General features: G+C 38.4%; 1 protein-coding gene across 1 annotated transcript in view; it reads left to right on the forward strand.

Moving 5' to 3' along the window:
• The window catches only part of LOC114096699 (bile acid receptor-like), a 47963-nt gene extending 26361 nt beyond the window's left edge, over nucleotides 1-21602 (forward strand). Inside the window, exons 8-10 of the mRNA XM_027940246.1 lie at nucleotides 18600-18725; nucleotides 18877-18990; nucleotides 21355-21602. Coding sequence (XP_027796047.1) covers nucleotides 18600-18725; nucleotides 18877-18990; nucleotides 21355-21602 — 488 coding nt within the window. The remainder of the gene's footprint in view (nucleotides 1-18599; nucleotides 18726-18876; nucleotides 18991-21354) is intronic.
• Nucleotides 21603-22033: the final 431 nt, after the last annotated feature.

The raw sequence follows: 22033 nt of genomic DNA on the forward strand, positions 1-22033 counted from the left end.
TCTGTGGGTGGTCACAGTTCCCTCTACCTTGCCGGCGCAGGCCATCCCTAGTTTTTTGAGGAAATTGCATACTGCTTTTCAGAGTGGTTGTACTAGTCTGCCATCCCATCAAAAATGTACAAGTATTCCTTTCTCCCCACAATCTTGTATTTATTGTGTTCTTGACCATTGCCATTCTGACTGGAGTTAGATGGAACTTAGTATAGTTTTGATTTACATTTCCCTGATTGCTAAAGATGTTGAACATTTTTTTCACATATTTATTGGTGTTTTGTGTTTCTTCTATTGAGACATTTTTGTTTAATTCTTTTGCCCATTTATTGATTAGACTATTTGATTTTTGGTACTAAGTTTTTTGAGTTCTTTGTATATTCTGGATATTAATCCTGTATTGAAGGAGTAGCTGGCTGAGATTTTCTTCCATTCGGTAGTCTCTCTCTGCCAGCTCTTAATTATTTCCTTCACTGTGCAGACACTTTTTAGTTTAATGACATCCCATTATTGATTGTTGGTTTTATTTCTTGTGCTTTGGGAGTCTTGTTAAGGAAGTCTGTGCCAGCACCTCTGTGATGGAGTGTTGACCCTGTGTTTTGTCTTTGATCCATTTCAATTGATCCAATCCAGTTCTTTTCCAATTTGAGTGTAGGGTGAAAAATAGGGGTCTAATTTTATATTTCTACATAAAGCTATCTAGTTTGCCAGCACCATTTGTTTAAAAGACTGTCTTTTCTACAAGATTTGGTTTTGGCACCTTTGTGAAATATCATATGGCTAGAGGGTTATGGGTGTGTCTGTATATTCTATTCTATTCAACTGGTCTTCATGTCTATTTTGGTGCCAGTACCATGCTGCTTTTGTTAATATAGCTCTATAGTATCATTTCAAATCAGGTATTATGATGCCTCCTGGTTTACTTTTCTTGCTTAATATTGCTTTGGCTATTCTGGGTCTCTTATTCTTCCAAATGAATTAAAATTTGTTTTTGTCTAATTCTGTGAAGAATGCCATTGGTATTTTGATGGGGATTGCATTGAATCTGTATATTGCTTTTGGTAATGTGGCCATTTTGACAATATTAATTCTGCCTATTCAAGAACTTGAGATACCTTTCCATCTTCCAAGATCTTCTTCAACTTCTTTCTTCAGTATTCTGTAATTTTCATTTTAGAGCTCTTTTACCTCCTTGGTTAGAGTAATGTCCAAGTTTTTTTCTTTCTTTCTTTTTTTTTAATAGATTATTGTGAATGGGATGGTTTTTCTGATTTCTTCCTTGACTGAATCACTGTTGGAATATAGGAAAGCTATTGTTTTATGGGTATTGACCTTATATCCTGCTACTTGCTAAATTCAGTAATAAGTTCTAGAAATTTCTGGTGGAGTTTTTTTGGATCTTCTTGATATAGGATCATATCATGGGCAAACAGAGATAGCTTGAGTTCTTTTCCTATTTGAATCCCTCTGATTTCCTTTTCTTACCTGATTGCTCTGGCTAATGCTTTGAGGACTATATTGAATAGGAGAGGTGAGAGTGGACAGCCTTGTCTTGTTCCTGAATTTAGTGGAAATGCTTTTAGTTTTTATCCATTTAGTATGATGTTTGCTTTTGGTTTGTTATAAATGACCTTTACGATGTTGAGGTAACTTCCCTCGATTGATAGCTTTTAGCATTTTTAACATAAATGTTATGACATAGCATTTATTTAACATAAATGGGTACTGAATTTTATCAAAGGCTTTTCCTGCATGATCCTACGATTTTTGTTTTTAGTTTTGTTTAAATAATGAATCACATTTATTGATCTGTGTATGTTGAACTGACCTTGCATCTTTTGTATGAAACCCACTTAATCATGGTGTATTACCTTCCTGATTCACTTTTTATTTTTTTGGTACCAGTGTTTGAACCGAGGGGCACTTAACCACTGAGCAATACTCCCACCCTTTTCTTGTATTTTATTTAGAGATGGGGTCTCACTGAGTTACTTAGGGCCTCATTAATTTATTGAGGCTGGCTTTGAACTTGTGATCCTCCTGCCTCAGCCTCCTGAGCCACTGGGATTATAGGTGCATGTTTCTGTGCCCAACTCTTGATGTATTTTTAAACGTGGTTTGCTAATATCTTATTTAGAATAGTTGCATCTACGTTCCTCAGAGATATGGGTCTATAATTTTCTTTCCTTGATGCATTTTTGTCTGGTTTTGAAATCAGGTTTATATTAGTTTCATAAAATGTTTTTTTCTTGGGGGGAAGGTTTCTTTGTTTTTGGTACCAGGAATTGAACTCAGGGGCCCTCAACCCTTGAGCCACATCTCCAGCCCTATTTTGTATTTTATTTAGAGAAAGGGTCTCTCTGAGTTGCTTAGTGCATTGCTGTTTTTTTTTTTTAAGACAGAGAGAGAGAGAGAGAGAGAGAGAGAGAGAGAGAGAGAGAGAGAGAGAGAGAATTTTTATTTTTTCCATATTGGCCGCAAATTGGTGCGGCCAATATGGAAAGCAGTATGGAGATTCCTGGGACCACCATTTGACCCAGCTATCGCCCTTCTCGGTCTATTCCCTGAGGACCTTAAAAGAGCATACTATAGGGATACTGCCACATCAATGATCATAGCAGCACAATTCACAATAGCTAGACTCTGGAATCAACCTAGATGCCCTTCAATAGATGAATGGATAAAAAAATGTGGCATTTATACATAGTGGAGTATTATGCAGCACTAAAAAACGACAAAATCATGGATTTTGCAGGGAAATGGATGGCATTAGAGCACATTATGCTAAGTGAACCTAGCCAATCCTTAAAAAACAAATGCCAAATGTCTTTTTTGATATAAAGAGAGCAACTAAGAAAAGAACAGGGAAGAAGAGCATGAGGAAAAGATTAACATTAAACAGAGACGAGTGGGGGGAGAGAAAGGGAGAGAGAAGGGAAACTGTATGGAAATGGAAGGAGACCCTCATTGTTACACAAAATTACATATAAGAGTTTGTGAGGGGAAAGGGAAAAAAAACAAGGGAGAGAATTAAACAACAGCAGATGGGGTAGAGAGGGAAAATGAGAGGGAAGGGGAGGGGGGATAGTAGGGGATAGGAAAGGTAGCAGAATACAACAGTCACTAATATGGTATTATGTAAAAATGTGGATGTGTAACCGATGTGATTCTGCAACTTGTATTTGGGGCAAAAATGGGAGTTCATAACCCACTTGAATCAAATGTATGAAAGATGATATGTCATGAGCTTTGTAATGTTTTGAACAACGAATAAAAAAAAAGAAAAAAAAAGACAGAGAGAAAGAGAGAGAATTTTTATTTTTTATTTTTACATTTTATTTATTTTTTAATTGGTTGTTCAAAACATTACAAAGCTCTTAACATATCATATTTCATACATTAGATTCAAGTTGATTATGAACTCCCAATTTTACTCCAAATACAGATTGCAGAATCACATCGGTTACACATCCACATTTTTACATAATGCCCTATTAGTAACTGTTGTATTCTGCTACCGTTCCTATCATCTACTATCCCCCCTCCCCTCCCCTCCCATCTTCTCTCTCTACCCCATCTACTGTAATTAATTTCTCTCCTTGTTTATTTTCCCATTCCCCTCACAACCTCTTATATGTAATTCTGTATAGCAATGAGGGTCTCCCTCCATTACCATGCAATTTCCCTTTTCTCTCCCTTTCCCTCCCACCTCATATCTCTGTTTAATGTTAATCTTTTCTTCCTGCTCTTCCTCCCTGCTCTGTTCTTAGTTGCTCTCATTATATCAAAGAAGACATTTGGTATTTGTTTTTTAGGGATTGGCTAGCTTCACTAAGCATAATCTGCTCTAGTGCCATCCATTTCCCTGCAAATTCCATGATTTTGTCATTTTTTAGTGCTGCGTAATACTCCATGGTGTATAAATGCCACATTTTTTAATCCATTCATCTATTAAAGGGCATCTGGGTTGGTTCCACAGTATAGCAATTGTGAATTGTGCTGCTATGAACATCGATGTGGCAGTATCCCTGTAGTACGCACTTTTAAGGTCTTCAGGGAATAGTCCAAGAAGGGCAATAGCTGGGTCAAATGGTGGTTCCATTCCCAGCTTTCCCAGAAATCTCCATACTGCTTTCCAAATTGGCCGCACCAGTTTGCAGTCCCACCAGCAATGAACAAGAGTACCCTTTTCCCCACATCCTCGCCAGCACTTGTTGTTGTTTGACTTCATAATGGCTGCCAATCTTACTGGAGTGAGATGGTATCTTAGGGTGGTTTTGATTTGCATTTCTCTGACTGCTAGAGATGGTGAGCATTTTTTCGTGTACTTGTTGATTGATTGTATGTCCTCCTCTGAGAAGTGTCTGTTCAGGTCCTTGGCCCATTTGTTGATTGGGTTATTTGTTATCTTATTGTCTAATTTTTTGAGTTCTTTGTATACTCTGGATATTAGGGCTCTATCTGAAGTGTAAGGGGTAAAAATTTGTTCCCATGATGTAGGCTCCCTATTTACCTCTCTTATTGTTTCTCTTGCTGAGAAAAAAGTTTTCAGTTTAAGTAAGTCCCATTTGTTGATTCTTGTTATTAACTCTTGTGCTATGGGTGTCCTATTAAGGAATTTGGAGCCCGACCCCACAATATATAGATCGGAGCCAACTTTTTCTTCTATCCGACACAGAGTCTCTGATTTGATATCTAGCTCCTTGATCCATTTTGAGTTAACTTTTGTGCATGGTGAGAGAAAGGGATTCAGTTTCATTTTGTTGCATATGGATTTCCAGTTTTCCCAGCACCATTTGTTGAAGATGCTATCCTTCCTCCATTGCATGCTTTTAGCTCCTTTATCAAATATAAGATAGTTGTAGCTTTGTGGATTAGTCTCTGTGTCCTCTATTCTGTACCATTGGTCCACCCACCTGTTTTGGTACCAGTACCATGCTGTTTTTGTTACTATTGCTCTGAAATATAGTTTGAAATCTGGTATCGCTATACCGCCTGATTCACACTTCCTGCTTAGAATTGCTTTTGCTATTCTGGGTCTTTTATTTTTCCATATGAATTTCATGATTGCTTTATCTATTTCTACAAGAAATGCCGTTGGGATTTTGATTGGCATTGCATTAAACCTATAGAGAACTTTTGGTAATATCGCCATTTTGATGATGTTAGTTCTGCCTATCCATGAACAGGGTATATTTTTCCATCTTCTAAGATCTTCTTCTACTTCTCTTTTTAGGGTTCTGTAGTTTTCATTGTATAGATCTTTCACCTCTTTTGTTAGGTTGATTCCCAAGTATTTTATTTTTTTTTGAGGATATTGTGAATGGAGTGTTTTTCCTCATTTCCGTTTCAGAAGTTTTGTCGCTGATATACAGAAATGCCTTTGATTTATGCATGTTGATTTTATATCCTGCCACTTTGCTGAATTCATTTATTAGTTCTAGTAGTTTTTTTATAGACCCTTTTGGGTCTTCTAGGTATAGAATCATGTCTTCCGCAAATTGTGATAATTTCAGTTCTTCTTTTCCTATTTTTATGCCTTTAATTTCTTTCGTCTGTCTAATTGCTCTGGCCAGTGTTTTGAGAACTATATTGAATAGAAGTGGTGAGAGAGGGCATCCCTGTCTTGTTCCAGATTTTAAAGGGAATGCCTTCAATTTTTCTCCATTCAGAATGATGCTAGCCTGAGGCTTAGCATAGATAGCTTTTACTATGTCGAGGTAAGTTCCTGTTATCCCTAGTTTTTCTAATGTTTTGAACATAAAGGGATGCTGTACTTTGTTGAATGCTTTTTCTGCGTCTATCGAGATGATCATATGGTTCTTATCTTTAAGTCTATTGATGTGGTGAATCACATTTATTGATTTCCGTATATTGAACCATCCTTGCACCCCAGGGATAAATCGTACTTTTTTTTTTTTTTTAATATTTATTTTTTAGTTTTCGGCGGACACAACATCTTTGTTGGTATGTGGTGCTGAGGATCGAACCCGGGCCGCACGCATGCCAGACGAGCGCGCTACCGCTTGAGCCACATTCCCAGCCCCGATAAATCGTACTTGATCATGGTGCACAATTTTTTTGATGTGCCTTTGTATCCGATTCGCCAGAATTTTATTGAGGATTTTTGCATCTAGGTTCATCAGAGATATTGGTCTGTAGTTTTCTTTCTTTGAGGTGTCTTTGTCTGGTTTCGGAATCAGGGTGATGTTGGCCTCATAGAATGAATTTGGCAGAGCTCCCTCTTTTTCTGTTTCCTGAAATAACTTGAAAAGTATTGGTGTTAATTCTTCTTTAAAGGTTTTGTAAAACTCCACTGTATACCCATCCAGTCCAGGGCTTTTCTTGGTTGGTAGTCTTTTGATTGCTTCTTCTATTTCATCCATTGATATTGGTCTGTTTAAGTTGTGAGTATCCTCCTGACTCAGTCTGGGCAAATCATATGACTTAAGAAATTTATCAATGTCTTCACTATCTTCTAATTTATTGGAATATAGGTTTTCAAAATAATTTCTAATTGTCTTCTGTATTTCTGTAGCATCTGTTGTGATATTGCCTTTTTCATCCCGTATGTTAGTAATTTGAGTTCTCTCTCTTCTTCTCTTCGTTAGCATGGCTAAGGGTCTGTCTATCTTATTTATTTTTTCGAAGAACCAACTTTTAGTTTTGTTAATTTTTTCAATAGTTTCTTTTGTTTCAATTTCGTTGATTTCTGCTCCGATTTTAATTATTTCTTGCCTTCTGCTACATTTGCTGTTGTTTTGCTCTTCCTTTTCTAGGGCTTTGAGATGAAGTGTGAGCTCATTTATTTGTTGGTTTTTCCTTTTTGGTTTTAACTATTTTATTTATTTTTCCTTTTTCTTTTTTTTTTGCATTCTTTTTTTATTGGTTGTTCAAAACATCACATAACTCATGACATATCATCTTTCATACATTTGATTCAAGTGGGTTATGAATTCCCATTTTTACCCCAAATACAAGTTGCAGAATCACATCGGTTACACATCCACATTTTTCCATAATGCCATATTAGTGACTGTTGTATTCTGCTACCTTTCCTATCCCCTACTATCCCCCCTCCCCTTCCCTCCTCTCTTCCCTCTCTACCCCATCAGCTGTTTTGGCTTTGTATATCTCTGTTGTCTCTCCTTTGTGGTGGGAGATTATGCCTAGAGATGTTGGGCTTTATTGTACTTTAAAGCTGATTCATTCAATTTATAAAGGGCTTCCGGATTCTGTATGCATATAGTGATTTGTTGTTTGTTCTTAGGACTTTATGTTTAGGTTAGGTGCTATGAAGGTATAAGGGTTAGTATGTCTTGGCTACTTTAGAAGGTTGCTCTACTGAAGGGGGATACTAACTGTCGATTGGATCAGGGTGTTGGTAGTAGCTAGGTATTTAGGAGCCCTATAGACAGCCTCAAAACATTCACCTATTTGCATTTAGACAATTACACGTAATGGAGGACGTAATGCTTGGGATGAAAGTTGGGGAGAAGGGGAAAGAAGGTGCTCTTAAAAAGAAAGAAGGAGAGGGAGATAGATAGAATAGGGAGAATGGAAAGAACAATAAAACTTGAAAGGGGAAAGAAAGAAGGAAAAGGGGAGAGAAAAAATAGAATAAAATAAAATAAGAAATTAAATTAGGTCTTAGAGATCCATTTTCTTCTCTTCCCGTAGGCAGAGCTGTGCCCTCCGGGCTGAGTTTTGCCCTCTATGTGTCGACAGCAATCCCTGTAAGGCAGCTCCTGGGAGTCTCTCAATCCTGTTAGTCCAGAGTTGTTCCACTTCTCCGGCCCCTCCTCCCCTTCCTCCTGCCAGCCAGCCAGGTCCTGCTCACCAGAGGCGGTTCCCAAGGATCTGGTTATACTTTCAGCCCCACTGCGTGCCCTATTTTCCGAACGACTGAGCATTCTCTCTACCATTCATCTAATCTCCAGTGCTGTGGAGCTGTGGTCTGGGAGTCAATAGTTTAGTTTTTCCAGACCCCTTTGGTGGGCACGCCCTGGGAAGCTGGCGGCTAAGACCTTGGGTGTCGCCACTGGTGGTAATGTGAGTTGGGGGTCGAGAATCCCCTCTGCTACCCTCAGCCCCTACAATCACGACCACTCCGCTGGCGGTAGGAGGAGTTGGGGGTCAGGAGTGCCCTCTGTTTCCCTCCGCCCCTACCGTCATGCCCTCTCTGTTGGCGGTTGGGGGAGTTGGGGGCAGGGAGTCTTCTCTGCTTCCCTCCACCCCTAAAGTCACGCCCACGTCACTGGTGGTAGGGGGAGTTGGGGGTCGGGAGTCCCTTGGCCCTTACGGTCATGCCCACGGAGAGATTTTTGAAGTTTCCCGGTTGTTTGTATCTGGTGTTGGTGGGAGTCACACACCTGCTAAAGTAGATTCCGCTGGGAAGGAATCTCGTTGGCCGAACTCTGGTGACTTCCCCTCTCTGCTATGGCGGGCCCCTGGCTCCTTGCCGGAGAATCCGAAGGGAGGGGTGGGATTGGCTTGTCTCTGGTCTGACTCAGTCTCTGGTTTTAGCTCCCAGTTCGCTATTTCATAAAGGCTTGGTTAGAGTCCCTTCACGTCGCCTCCTGAGCCGGGTGGGCGGGGCCTTTTGCCGGTTGGGCGGGGTCGTTTGCAGAGCCAGGTGGGCGGGGTCCGTTTGCCATGCGGGCGGGGCTGTTCGCCGTGCGGGCGGGAGCTGTTCACCCGAGGGGGGGTAGGGGGGGTCGCTTGCAGCGCCGAACGGGGGGGGGGTCGTTTGTAGCGCCGAACCGCCGGGGGCGGTTCACAGAGCCGGGCCGGCAGGAGCCCGGGCAGGCAGCAGCTGTTTGAACGTTCGCCGCCGGGCTAGCAGCGGCCTTTTGGCGGCGGCCAGCGGGACTGGGCCCCTGTGCCTCGTAGCCGAGACAAACTGACACTTCCAATAAACTTACTAATTCCCGGCAGGTCTCCTTTCAGCAGAATTTTGCTAGAAGTTTCTCAGCAGGTAGCATTTAGGTGTATTAATGGGTCTCTCTGATCCCATTACTGTGGAGGTATTGAAAGTGCTGCCTCCTCGCCGGCCGCCATGTTGGGTCCCCGCAGTTTTTCCTTTTTTTGAGGAATGACCTCCAGGCGATGAATTTCCCTCTTAAAATTGCTTTCATTGTGTCCCATAGATTCCGATATGTTGTGTCTGTATTTTCATTTATCTCTAAGAATTTTTTGATTTCCTCCTTTATGTCTTCTGCAACCCATTGATCATTCAGTAACATATTGTTCATTTTCCATGTGATATAGGATTTTTCCTTCCTTCTTTTATCATTGATTTCCAGTTTCATTCCATTATGATCAGATAAAATGCATGGTATTATCTCCACCCCTTTATATTTACTGAGGGTTGCCCTATGGCATAATATATGGCCTATTTTTGAGAAGGATCCATGTGCTGCTGAGAAAAAAGTATATCCACTTGATGATGGTTGATATATTCTATATATGTCAGTTAAGTCTAGGTTATTGATTGTGATATTGAGTTCTATAGTTTCTTTATTCAACTTTTGTTTGGAGGATCTTTCCAATGGTGAGATAGGTGTGTTGAAGTCACCCATAATTATTGTGTTGTGGTCTATTTGATTCTTGAACTTGAGGAGAATTTGTTTTATGAACGTCGCAGCACCATTATTTGGTGCATAAATATTGATAATTGTTATGTCTTGTTGGTGAATGGTTCCTTTTAACAGTATATAATGTCCTTCCTTATCCCTTTTGATTAACTTAGTCTTGAAGTCGATTTTATTCGATATGAGGATGGCCACCCCTGCTTGCTTACGAGGACCGTGTGCGTGGTATATTTTTTCCCAACCTTTCACCTTCAGCCTGTGTATGTCTTTTCCAATCAGATGTGTCTCCTGGAGGCAGCATATTGTTGGATTTGTTTTTTTAGTCCATGTTACTAGCCTATGTCGCTTTATTGGAGAGTTTAAGCCATTAACGTGTAGAGTTACTATTGATATATGGTTTGTACTTCCAGCCATGTTTGATTATTTATCTTCTTTTTTTTTTTAATTTAGTTTGTTTCTCCATGATTAGCTTTCCCCCCACCCTCTGTCTTTACAGAGGTACTTCCCACTGATGGTTTTGGTTATTGTTTTTCATTTCTTCCTCGTGTAGTGTTTTGCTCAAGATGCTTTGCAATGCTGGTTTTCTGGCTGAAAATTCTTTTAGCTTTTGTTTATCATGAAAGATTTTTATTTCGTTGTCGTACCTGAAGCTTAATTTTGCTGGATACAGAATTCTTGGTTGGCATCCATTGTCTTTCAGTGTTTGAAATACGTTGTTCCAGGATCTTCTTGCTTTCAGCGTCTGTGATGAAAAATCCGTTGTTAACCTTATTGGTTTACCCCTGAATGTAATCTGCCTCCTTTCTCTTGTAGCTTTTAATATTTTCTCTTTGTTCTGTATATTGGATATCTTCATAACAATGTGTCTTGGCATTGGTCTACTCTGATTTTGTGTGCTCGGTGTCCTGTATGCATCTACAATGTGTATATCCGTTTCCTTTTTTATTTCTGGAAAGTTTTCTGTAATTATTTTATTCAGCAGGTTACTCATTCCCTTGGTTTGAATCTCTGTTCCTTCCTCTATCCCGATGACTCGTAAGTTTGGTTTTTTTATGTTATCCCATATCTCTTGGATGTTTTTCTCGTGATTTTTTTACCAGCCTTTCTGAGTTGGCTAGACTCTTTTCAAGATGATATATTTTGTCTTCATTATCTGACGTTCTGGCTTCTATTTGCTCCACTCTGTTAGTGATACTCTCAATTGAGTTTTTAATTTGGTTTATCGTTTCCTTCATTTCTAGAATTATTGTTTGATTTTTTTTAATAATCTCTATCTCCTGATAAAGATGCTTAACTTCTTCTTTTATCTGTTTATGTAATTCATTTTCAATGTGTTCTTTCACTGTTTGGATTTGCTGTCTCGTATCCTCTTTAAGGTTCCATTCCATCTGTCTAAGGTATTCCTTGAGTTCTTTATATGACCATTTTTCTGCTGACTCTAGGTCCTCCTGAATATTTAGGCTGTCCTTCATTGTTTGTACTCCTTTTCTTCCTTGCTTTTTTATGCTGCTCATGTTACTTCTTGTTCTGTTTGACTGCTGAATTACTGTTTACTCTTATATATTTATTTGATGCTTGGGAGGAAAGGTATTAGAAAGGAAGGGAAGAAGTCACTAAAGAGAATGAGAGTAGGCAGGTAGAGTTCAAGGAAGGGGGAATAAGAAAATTGAAAAGAAATGAAAAGACAAAAGAAAAAAATAGAAAATAAAGAAAGAAAGAAAAAAAATTTTTTTAAATAATAATGATAATAAAAAATGAAAATTAAAATTTAAAAAAATAATAATAAAATTAAAAAATTAAAAAAAATTAAAAACATTAAAAAATTAAAGAACAACAACAACAACAAAAAATGAAATTGAAAGAAAAAGAAAAAAATAATAATAAATGCAGTCATAGAGTTCAATTAACTTCTCTTCCAGTAGGTGGAGCTGTGCCCACTGGGCCAAGCTTCTCCTCTCAGTAGGTGGGAACCAATCACTGTGCAGCAGCTCTTCCTCCCAGACTGGGCGGGTCTCCAATCCTGAGTGCCTAGGGCCTTCTCTTGTGTTTCCTCAAGCCAGGCCACGCTCACCTGTGACGCTCACCACAATACTGGCTACACGCCAGGTCTGCTGCTCCTGGGAGCCCTGTTTTCATGAACGCCTGGGCACACTCTCCTTGTTTGCCTCCCTCAGACCCTAAGTTTGTAGAGCTTGGGGCTGAGAACCCCCAGCGAATTTGCTTGCCCTCCGGTAGCCACACCCCTGGTAGCTGGTGCAAGAGACCTCAGTTGTCAGCACTGGTGGGAGCGGTAGCCGGGAGATCCACGCCGCGAGTCCCGCGCCACTCCTGATTCCCTCGGTCTGGCTATCGCACTCACAGGAGAGCTGGGAGGGGCCCTTAAGGTTTCCCTGCTGTGTGGAGAGAGATAGCTAGGAATTACACACCTGTTGCGCTGGTTTCAATGAAGTTATCTCCTCCGCCCGTGACGTCAGTTCTCTGCCATGGTGGTATCCCATGCAAATGGTGACTGTTCGTTCCCTTTGCCAGGTGACCAATGCAACGGGTGGGTCCTGATTGTCTCTCCCAATCCCCGTTTCAATCCTGTGGCCACTGCCTATGAAGGCTCGGTTGGCTTTTACCTCTATAAGTTCAGAAGGGCCGACCAGTTATTTCAGCGGGATCGTTAGTGCTGAGTCACGAGAAGCAGGTGAACCGGAGCTTGAATGCAGCCAATCCGGGCTCTGTGTGTGTGTTCTGAGGGGCCCAGACTGTTCGCCCCAGATCCACGTCAGCTCAGCATTGCCTAGTGATCCTGGATCTTCATGTTTCACTTGGGTTCGCTGCAGTTGATTAAATATTACCACAAAAGAGGTATGCCAGTCCTTACCAAAAGGACCAGACTACTGGAGGGGTCCCCTGGCATTCCAGGTATCTTCCCTGTCGTTGTTGTTGTTGTTGCTAGAGGGTTGCTATGGGTCTTCAGGTCAGGCCTTAGGCCTCAAACATCGCGAGATAATTTTTAATATTTATTTCTTAGTTATTGGCGGACACAACATCTTTTGTTAGTATGTGGTGCTGAGGATTGAACCTGGGCCGCACGCATGCCAGGCGAGCACGCTACCGCTTGAGCCACATCCCCAGCCCCTGCATTGCTGTTGTTGAGGCTGACTTTGAACTTGTGATCCTCCTGTCTCAGCCTTCTGAGCTGCTAGGATTACAGGTGTGCAGCACCACACCTGGCCCTCATAAAATGTATTTGGGAGTGTTTTTTTTTTTTCATTCAATTTCATAGAATAATTTGAGAAAGACCGGTGTTAGTTATTCTGTAATGGTCTAGTAGACCTCAGCTGAGAATCTATTAGGTTCAGGGCTTTTCTTTTTTGGAAGTCTTTTAATTGCTGTTTCAATTTTATTACTTTTTATTGGTGTATTTAGGATTTCCATATCTTCCTGGTTCAATTTGGGTAGGTCATATATCTGTATCTAAAAATTTGTTCATGTCTTCATATTTTCATGTTTACTGGATCATGAATTTTCAAAATTTGGTCTGAAAATACTCTGGATTTCAGAGGGGTCTGTGGTAATAGCTCCTTTTTCATCATTGATCTCGTTGATTTGCTTTTTTTCATTCTTTCTTTTATTAGTTTGGCTAAGGGTTTGTTTATTTTCTTTATCTTTTCAAAGAACAAATTCTTTATTACCTTGATCTGGTGTATTATTTTCTTATTCTCAATTTCATTGATTTTGGCTCTGATGTAATTAATCCCTGTCTTTTGCTGTTTTGGGGTTACCTTGTTCTTCTTTTTCTAAAGCCTTGGTAGAAAATAAGCTTATTTATTTGGGATTCCTTTAATTTTTTAAGGTGGGCTTTCAGTGCTATAAATTTGCCCCTTAGAACTGCTTTCCTACTGTTCAAGAGATTTTGATGTGTTGTGTCTTTGTTCTCATTCATTTCTAAGAATTTCTTGATTTCTGTTCTCATTTTTCCTCTTTGATACATCGTTATTTATGAAAGTATAATTCAATCTCCATGAGTTTACATGGTTTCTATTATTTTTCTTGTTCGTTATTTGTAATTTCATCTCATTATGATCTGATAAAATACATAGTATTCTATTAATGTTTTCATATTTGCTAAGATTTGCTTTGTGGCCTAGAATATGATCTATTTTGGAAAAAGTTTCATGCACAGCTGAGAAGAAGGAAAATTTAGCTATTTTGGGATAGAATATTCTTAAGCTGTTAGGTCCATTTGATTTATAGTTTTGTTTAGGTTTGAGATATCTTTGTTGATTTTTTGTTTTGATGACCTATTTGTGATAAGAGTGTATTGAAATCCCCCAGTATTATTATGTTGGGGTCTATGTGGAATTTAATGTCATGGAGTATTTGTGTGTGTGTGTGTAATTGGGTGCATTGAACTTTGGGGCATAAATGTTTACTATAGTTATATCTTCTTGTTGGATTGTTCCCTTTACTTGAATGTAATGTCCTTCTTTGTCTTTTCTGATTAATTCTTTCTTGGAATGTACTTTGTCAGGATATGAGAAAAGCTACTCCTGCTTGTTTTCCTGGACCATATGTTTGGAATACTTCTTGTCACTTTTTTACCTTTAGCCTGTGGGTGTCTTTGCCTATAAGATACATCTCATGTAAACAGCATATAGTTGGGTTTTGTTTTTTGATATATTTTGCTGATCTGTATCTTTTAATTGGGAAAGTGAGATCATTAACATTTAGTGGTAGTATGGATATGTGTTCATGGTTTCCTGCCATTTTTTTTTTTTTTTTGCTATATTTTATTCCTGCCTTGTTTTTCATTTAGTGGATCATTCTTTTATTGAACTTCCACTGTGTTTAGGTTTTTGAATTTTTTTTTTTTGTACTGGGGATTTAACTCAGGGGTATTTGGCCAATGAGCCACATCCCTATTTTTTATTTTATTTAGAGACAGGATCTTACTGAGTTGCTTAGGGCCTTGCTTTTGCTGAGGTTGGCTTTGAACTCATGATCCTTCTGCCTCAGACTCTGGAGTCACTGGGATTGCAGGTGTGCACCACCACACCAGGCATGGAAATTTTTGTTGTTGTTGTTGTTCCTATGTGTGAAGTTTGAGTATTCCGTGTAGTGCTGGTTTGGTTATCATGAATTCTTTTAGTTTATTCTTGTCGTGGAATGTTTTTATTCCCCCTCTAATTTGAAACTAAGTTTTGCTGATTATACCTTGGCTGATAGTTGGTTTCTTTTAGGGTTTGGGATATCTCATTCCGGGGCCTCCTTGATTTTAGAGTCTAAGTAGAGAAATCAGAAGTGAGCCATATTGGTTTGCCTTTAAATGTGACCTGTTATTTCTCTCTTTCAGTTTTAAATATTCTTTCCTTATTTTCTATGTAAGGCATTCTGCTTATGATATGTATCAGTAAGCTTCTCATTTGGCTATTGGGGGACCTTTAAGTGTCCCGTATGTGGATGTCTAAATTATTTCTGATGAAAGTCTCACTGAAAATGTTCTTTATTCCTTTGGTGTGTATCTCTATTGGAGTTCTCTTCTATCCCAGTGATTCTCAGGTTTGATCTTTTAAGTTGTCCCAGAGTTCTTATATATTCTGATCATGTTCTATATTTTTTCCCCTTACTGCCTTCTGTGTATTCAAGATCATATAGACAGTCTTCAATGCTTGAAATTCTGACTTCAAGGCCTGAGGTTCTATTTTCTATGCCATCTAATCTGTTACTGATATCTTCAAGTGAGTTTATAATTAGATCAATCTTGTTTTTATTTTATAGGAGTTCTGCTTGGCTTCTTTTCACTATTTCTATTTTTATTAAAATGGACTTTATCTTGTATGTTTGCTCTCTTAATTCCTTCCTTAGTTCTTCTTTTAGTTCATTGAACATGAGATAATCAGCTTTTTAAAAAAATATTTACTTTTTAGTTGTAGTTGGACACAATATCTTTATTTTATTTATGTGGTGCTGAGGATTAAACCCAGGGCCTCACATGTGCTAGGCAGGCACTCTACCACTGAGCCACAACCCAGCCCCGATAATCAGTTTTTTCTATTATTATTATTATTATTATTATTATTATTATTATTATTATTATTTTTGTACCAGGGATTGAACCCAGAGACACTTGGCCACTGTTCTACATCCTCAGCTCTATTTTGTATTATATTTGGAGACACGGTCTCACTGAGTTGCTTATTGCCTTGCCGTTGCTGAGGCTGGCTTTAAACCTGTGATCCTCCTGTCTCAGGCTCTTGAGCTGCTGGGATTACAGGTGGGCACCATGTCACCTGGCTGTTTTTTACAATCTTTTTCTGGGTTTTCATCTACTTCACTATCAGTAGGTCCCTTTGTTGTGGGATTGTGGATTTTGGAGGAATTTTGTTTGCCTATTTTCTCCTATTTTCACAGGTCTTGCTCTTTTGCTCAGTTGATGCATTGATTGCTCCTTTCTTAGGGCACATTCTTCAGTTGCTAAAGTGTCCTAGAGTGATCTGGATTGAGATCCCTCATATGTGTGGTATCCACAGGCTTTCTGTTATTTCACTGTTTCCTCTATGTTAATGGATGTCCATAGATGGGATATGGGGGCCCACATCTAGCTGTTTCTACTTGGGGCCTGGTCTTTCATTTGGGTTTTTGTCTTTTCTATTCTTTGAGGTAAAGTATAGCTGAAGATTGAGTGTCAATAATTAAAGTGGAGCAAGGTGTGCTGTCTTTTGGTTGAATTTAGTTCAGCAGCAGAATTTCTACCCTGTGAACTTGTAGTATCCCTGTAGGTTTCCAGTACCTCACCAATTAGGGGGAAGCAAATAATAGCAATAATCAATGCAAACAATATACAGCATTAAACTAAATACTTGGTTCCTACTATGACATCTATAAATTAATTGCCACAAAAACCAAGAAATGGTAGGATCAGCAATTGCCATCAGAAAAAACAATAAGTAACCGTATATTATATCTGGTATTAAATCAAACTACAGGTCAACTATAACATTCACAGCAGTAATAATTGCAATAGCATTAGTGGTGGGGGCAGGCATTGTACAAACCAACTAGTGCTAAAAGATGTTAAGAATGCAGTTAATTAAGATAAAAGAAAATGTGATAGAAAGGCTGAAAAAAGAGTTTACAATTTCAAAACGTGAATAGAGAGAATGCAGAACAGATGTAGGATGTGATGGTATAAGGAAGGAGTAGAAAAAATAGAAGTAAAAAATTAAAGGAAGAGTGGAAGAGGGAACAATAGAATTTGTTAGCAGAAGAAAAGATGTATTCCCAGGGTGGGACTGCTGCAGAGTTCTATGAGTGGAGTTCTAGAAGGTGGAGTTTAGGTCTAATTAGGCCTCACAAGTTTTATTGGGTGGCATCTGCCCTGGAGAGATTAGATCAACATACCCCTAGAGCCTGCTAGTTGCCAGTTTCTGCTGAGAGTCTGGATCTCAGGAGTCTCCATAGGATTCTGTTAATGGATCCAGGAGCCAATCCTTCACCTACTCTGCTGCTCACAAATACAGCCTTTCCCGTCTTCGCAGGCTTAGTCCCTGAGTGTTTTCACACTTATAACTTCAGCTATTCTCATGAGCTGCAAGAGTTTTGACCCTTTCACTTTTCTTACTTCAATCCCCCTGAGTATGATCTTCTCTAGGTCATGAGGCAGGCACTTGCCAGGAATGTGAACCCTCTTTGCTTAAATCTCCTGTTTCCCTCAGCAGCAGCTACAACATGGCCACCTCAAGATAGCTACTGCCTCAGCTCTCCATGGTCAGTTGGGAAACATGAGGTGCTTTTCAGGCACCAGTGTACAGTGCTAAGGGAAGGCTGTTTTTCTGCTCTTCGGATTTTCTATACTAAATCTGTCCATTGTGTTTCTCTGAGTTCTCCTTCCTGTGTTGAACCAGCACTGCTCCTGCTGCTGCTCAAACCAGCTTTGTAAGCAAAAATAACTAAAAATGGGAGCAGACCTCAAAGATCAGCAAGCTGCCTTTTTAAGCACATGGCATATTTTCAGGGGAGAAAATGGTGACTGGTTACAAGAGGAGGTCTGTGTTTCGTAGGTTTTAATGAGAGTTAATCATAGCAGAATGTTTAGTGTGACTTAATCATTAGAGACTTGGGATGTGCTGGCTGGGCAGTCAGGAAACTAGTTGTGCAGGTTAAAATCTAACTCAGGAAAACAGCTGTAAAAGCTTGAAACTCATCTCAGGGAAACAGTTGTAAAAGCTTGAAACTCCTTGTTACTGGGATAAATATCTTTGAGAAAGGATGAAAGCCCATAGCTCAGGGCCTAATGTTTGCCTTCCTCTCCTCGCCTCCCTGATCACACTGTCCTCCTTTTCTCCCTGGTGGCTGTCATTTCTCTTTTCTTGGGGGATGTTATTTTCCATAGCCTTCAAGCTTGACTCCAATGTAATTTTTTTTCTTTCTTAATGGATCCAAATTTCTGAGTCTCTAAAACACTGACTGTCCAATATTGAGTTTTAGTAAAATCCCTCTTTGATCCACCTTGCAGAGAAGCAGTATTTCTGCTCCTTGAATCAAAGGTCACAGAGCAACATGTATGCAGCCTTCCTCTAGTCTACCGTCTTGAATCCAACCTAAAGAAAGTCATCCTTGCTGGGGGCAGTAGTGAACACCTGTAATTTCAGTGACTCAGGGGACAGTCTAATCACTAATTCAAGATCAAGTTCAGCAACTGAGACTCTCAGCAATGTATGGAGAACCTGTCTCAAAATAAAAACAAATAGGGCTGGGGACTTAATTTAGTGGTAAGACACTAGGTTGAACACTCAACACCAAAAAAAAAAAAAAAAAAAAAAAAAAAAGCCACTGTGTTTAGCATATGGTATCATGGAAAACACATGTTAGAGGGCCTTCTCTACAATCTCTCTCTATAAATATGAACTACCATTTGTTCAGAATGTTTCTCATTTAACTGCCATTCTGGATTCTGAAAGAGATTTAATTTACTATCTATATAAAGAGAAAAAAGTCAGGCTTTATATTTTTCCCTTTTACTAGGTACTATGAGACTATCAAATCATGCAGCTCATACATTGAATGGTCACAATCAGAGTGGTGATAGAAGTGTTATTTATTCTATGGACAAATTTTGGAATGAAGACTGTCCTTCGGCTACTTTAACTGGTAATATTACACATAATACAAACTATTATATAGGATAGAAAAAAATTGTTAGATATAATGTTTCATTTTCTTACACTATGTTGAGAAAATAATAATATTTGATTCTGCACTATGTTCAAATGAAAATCTGTTTTTATATTAATCTTCATAGGTATTACTGAAGAATTTATTACCTCACTGTTTTACTTCTACAGAAGAATCAGCGGACTTTATATAACTAATACTGAATATGCTTTACTTGCAGCAATGGCTGTGCTTTTTTCAGGTAAAAACCATACAGCAAGCAGTAAAAGCCTGGATTAAATTTTAGCAATGAAATCATAAAGTTGGTTGTTATTAAATTATCATTTGCATCCAAATGCACCAATTTTGTTTTACCATAATTTTCTTATTATGGGAGCATTCCTTTTTTTTAAAATTTTTATTGTTGGTTGTTCAAAACATTACATAGTTCTTGATATATCATATTTCACACTTTGATTCAAGTGGGTGGGAGCATTCCTTTAAGCTTATGAACATGTTGTAATTTCTTGCATCTTAAAAAAATGCCTTCTTGACCTCACATTCCCATTCATTTTTTTCTTCCATTCTTCTGTTCCACTTTATAGAAAAAAATTTTTTTAACAGGGTTGTCTATGCTGCTGCTTCTATTTGTCTCCTCTTACTCATGAGTTCTCTATGGTCAAATTTAGCTCTGTCCTCTCCACTCCCCAGTAACTGGGATTACAGGTGTGAACCACCATCCCCAGCTGGTATTGCCATCTTTAAGCTGCATAAACCAAAATTGTTTCTTTCTTTTTCTTACAAATACAAAACAAATCATTTTGGCTAAATCCTCAAAATATATCTAAAACTTAATGATTTCTTACTATCTCTAGCTAACACCCTAATCGAAACTACTTTCCTCACTGACTTTCGTAATTCTGTGCTTGCTTCTCTAGAATCTATTCTTTATGTAGAAGCCAGGGGAATTGTTTGAAAGTATAAGTCAGATCATTCCTCTGTTGTGTCCTTCAATTACTTCCATTTTACACAGATTAAAGCCACAGTTCTATTATTGTTTACTGTTATCTCTGTTTTACTCCATCCTAGCACATTCCTTTTTTTTTTCCCCCAGGATGAGTGTAAGAGTAGTATTTATTTAAGTGTGTATATAAACAGAACTCTTTCAGGGTGAGAGGGGACCCAACAGAGTTGCCTAGCACATTGCTTTTGACACAGATGTTCCATGGAAATTTCAAGAAGTTTCTTGCCACAGGTTCTACTATGCTTGATAAGTCTTTTGCCTGGAAATGTTTTCCTCCAGATAGACATATGACTCCCTCCTTCACCATTTTGAATCTCTGCTAAGTGTCATTTTATCTTTGATCAGTCTTTTAAAAATAGCTACTTTCCCTTCCTGGTGTGGTAGTGCACACCTGTAATTCTAATAGATCAGGAGTCTGAGGCAGGAGGATAGCAAGTTCAAAGCCAGCCTTAGCAACTTAGCAAGGCCCTAAGCAACTTAGCAAGCCCCTGTCTCAAAATAAAAAATAAAAAGCGTTGGGGAATGTGGCTCAGTAGTTAAGCACCCTGGGTTCAATTCCTTAGTACCAAAAATAAATAAACAAACAATGAAATAAATTGTTATCTCTTTTCCTGTTTATTTTCCTTACACTACATCTATGCTATGTTATATTTTTACTTTTAAAAATATGTATATGCCTCTTTCCTCCCCTACTTCTCCTGAACCCAGAATAAGCTCAATGAGGGGAAGAAATTTTGCCTATTATGTTCACTGTTGTATCTCTGGCACAATGACTAGATGAATAAATGCTGTCCAAGCACTATGAAATTCTTGGTTGGCACTTATATTTTATAGGCAAGTTCTTAAGAAGCTTTGCTTTTTACTTACTGTTGGTCTTGGGAAATTAATAATTTAAGACTTCAAGTAAGCCCTTGCTTGCTCTTATATTCTTAAAACTAATTACTGACCCTTCCTTCCTATGTGACTTCATGAAAATCACTTAATTCTCTAAGTTTAAAGATTATCTGAGAAATGGTGATAAAAATAGAACTTACAACCCCCCCCCCCAAAAAAAAATATTTTTTGTAGGTACTAGGGATTAAACCCAGGGTCTCAGGAATGCTGGGTGAGCATTCTACTACTGCGCCTCATCCCTCAGACCTTTAAAAATTTTTACTTTGAGACAGGGTCTTGTTAAATTGCCCAGGCTGGCCTTGAATTTGTGATCCTCCTGTTTTAGACTCCTGAGTAGTTGGGATTACATGCCTGTGCCACCAAGCCAGCCCTAATGGAGTATTGTAAAGATTAAATAAAATAATGCACAGAGGCAAGTTACTTATCTTTTTAAAAATATTCATTTTTTAGTTATAGGTGGACATAATATCTTTATTTTATTTTTTTATGTGGGGCTGAGGATCAAACCCAGTGCCTTACACATTGCTGAGTGAGTGCTCTACCTCTGAGTCACAACCCCAGCCCAGCAAGTTACTTATCTTAATGCTTGGCATATGTTAAAGGTTCAGCAAACGTTTGTTATTTAAAAACTGCACTGTCTTAAAATGAATTAATTATCTTTTACCACTTTCCAATATACATTAAGATGAATATAACAATGTTTTTCAGATCGTCCATGTCTTGAAAATAAGCAACAAGTGGAGAATTTACAAGAACCAATTTTACAAATTTTGTATAAATATTCAAAAATTCACCATGCAGAAAACCCACAGCATTTTGCTCATCTCATAGGGAGGCTAACAGAACTGAGAACTCTGAATCACAACTACTCAGAAATACTTAGCACTTGGAAAACAAAGCACCCCAAATTTATTAATTTATTTTCTGAGAAATGGAATGTGTACTCACATTGCTGAAATTTTAGAATGTTGTGGTTTGTCTTGATTTTTCTGTACCTAAATTGGATGACTAATTTGAAAAACATTAACATGACAGCTATATTACCAATATATCACCATAAAATGGATATCATCAATACTCATCAAGTTTTGTGAAATCCTTCTATCACTACATGGACACCTAGGATTCTTTTCAAGATTGGACTCAAAACAAGCAACTCTTATTGTTTCTGCATGGTTTCTCCAAAAGAAAATTACTGTAAGAGTTATCATCTGAAGAAACTCTACTTTTTTCATTTAGTTGAAAATACATAATTTATAGACATTAAAAAAAGGTTATCTAGTGAAAAAGATTGTAATTAAAACAAGTAAATTTCTATCTCATTAATTAACACCAGATTGATGGAATAAGGAACTAACACTTTAAATGTCTTTGAAAAAAGAAGTCT

Source organism: Marmota flaviventris, chromosome 10 (assembly GCF_047511675.1).
Source record: "Marmota flaviventris isolate mMarFla1 chromosome 10, mMarFla1.hap1, whole genome shotgun sequence".
Lineage (NCBI taxonomy): Eukaryota > Metazoa > Chordata > Mammalia > Rodentia > Sciuridae > Marmota > Marmota flaviventris.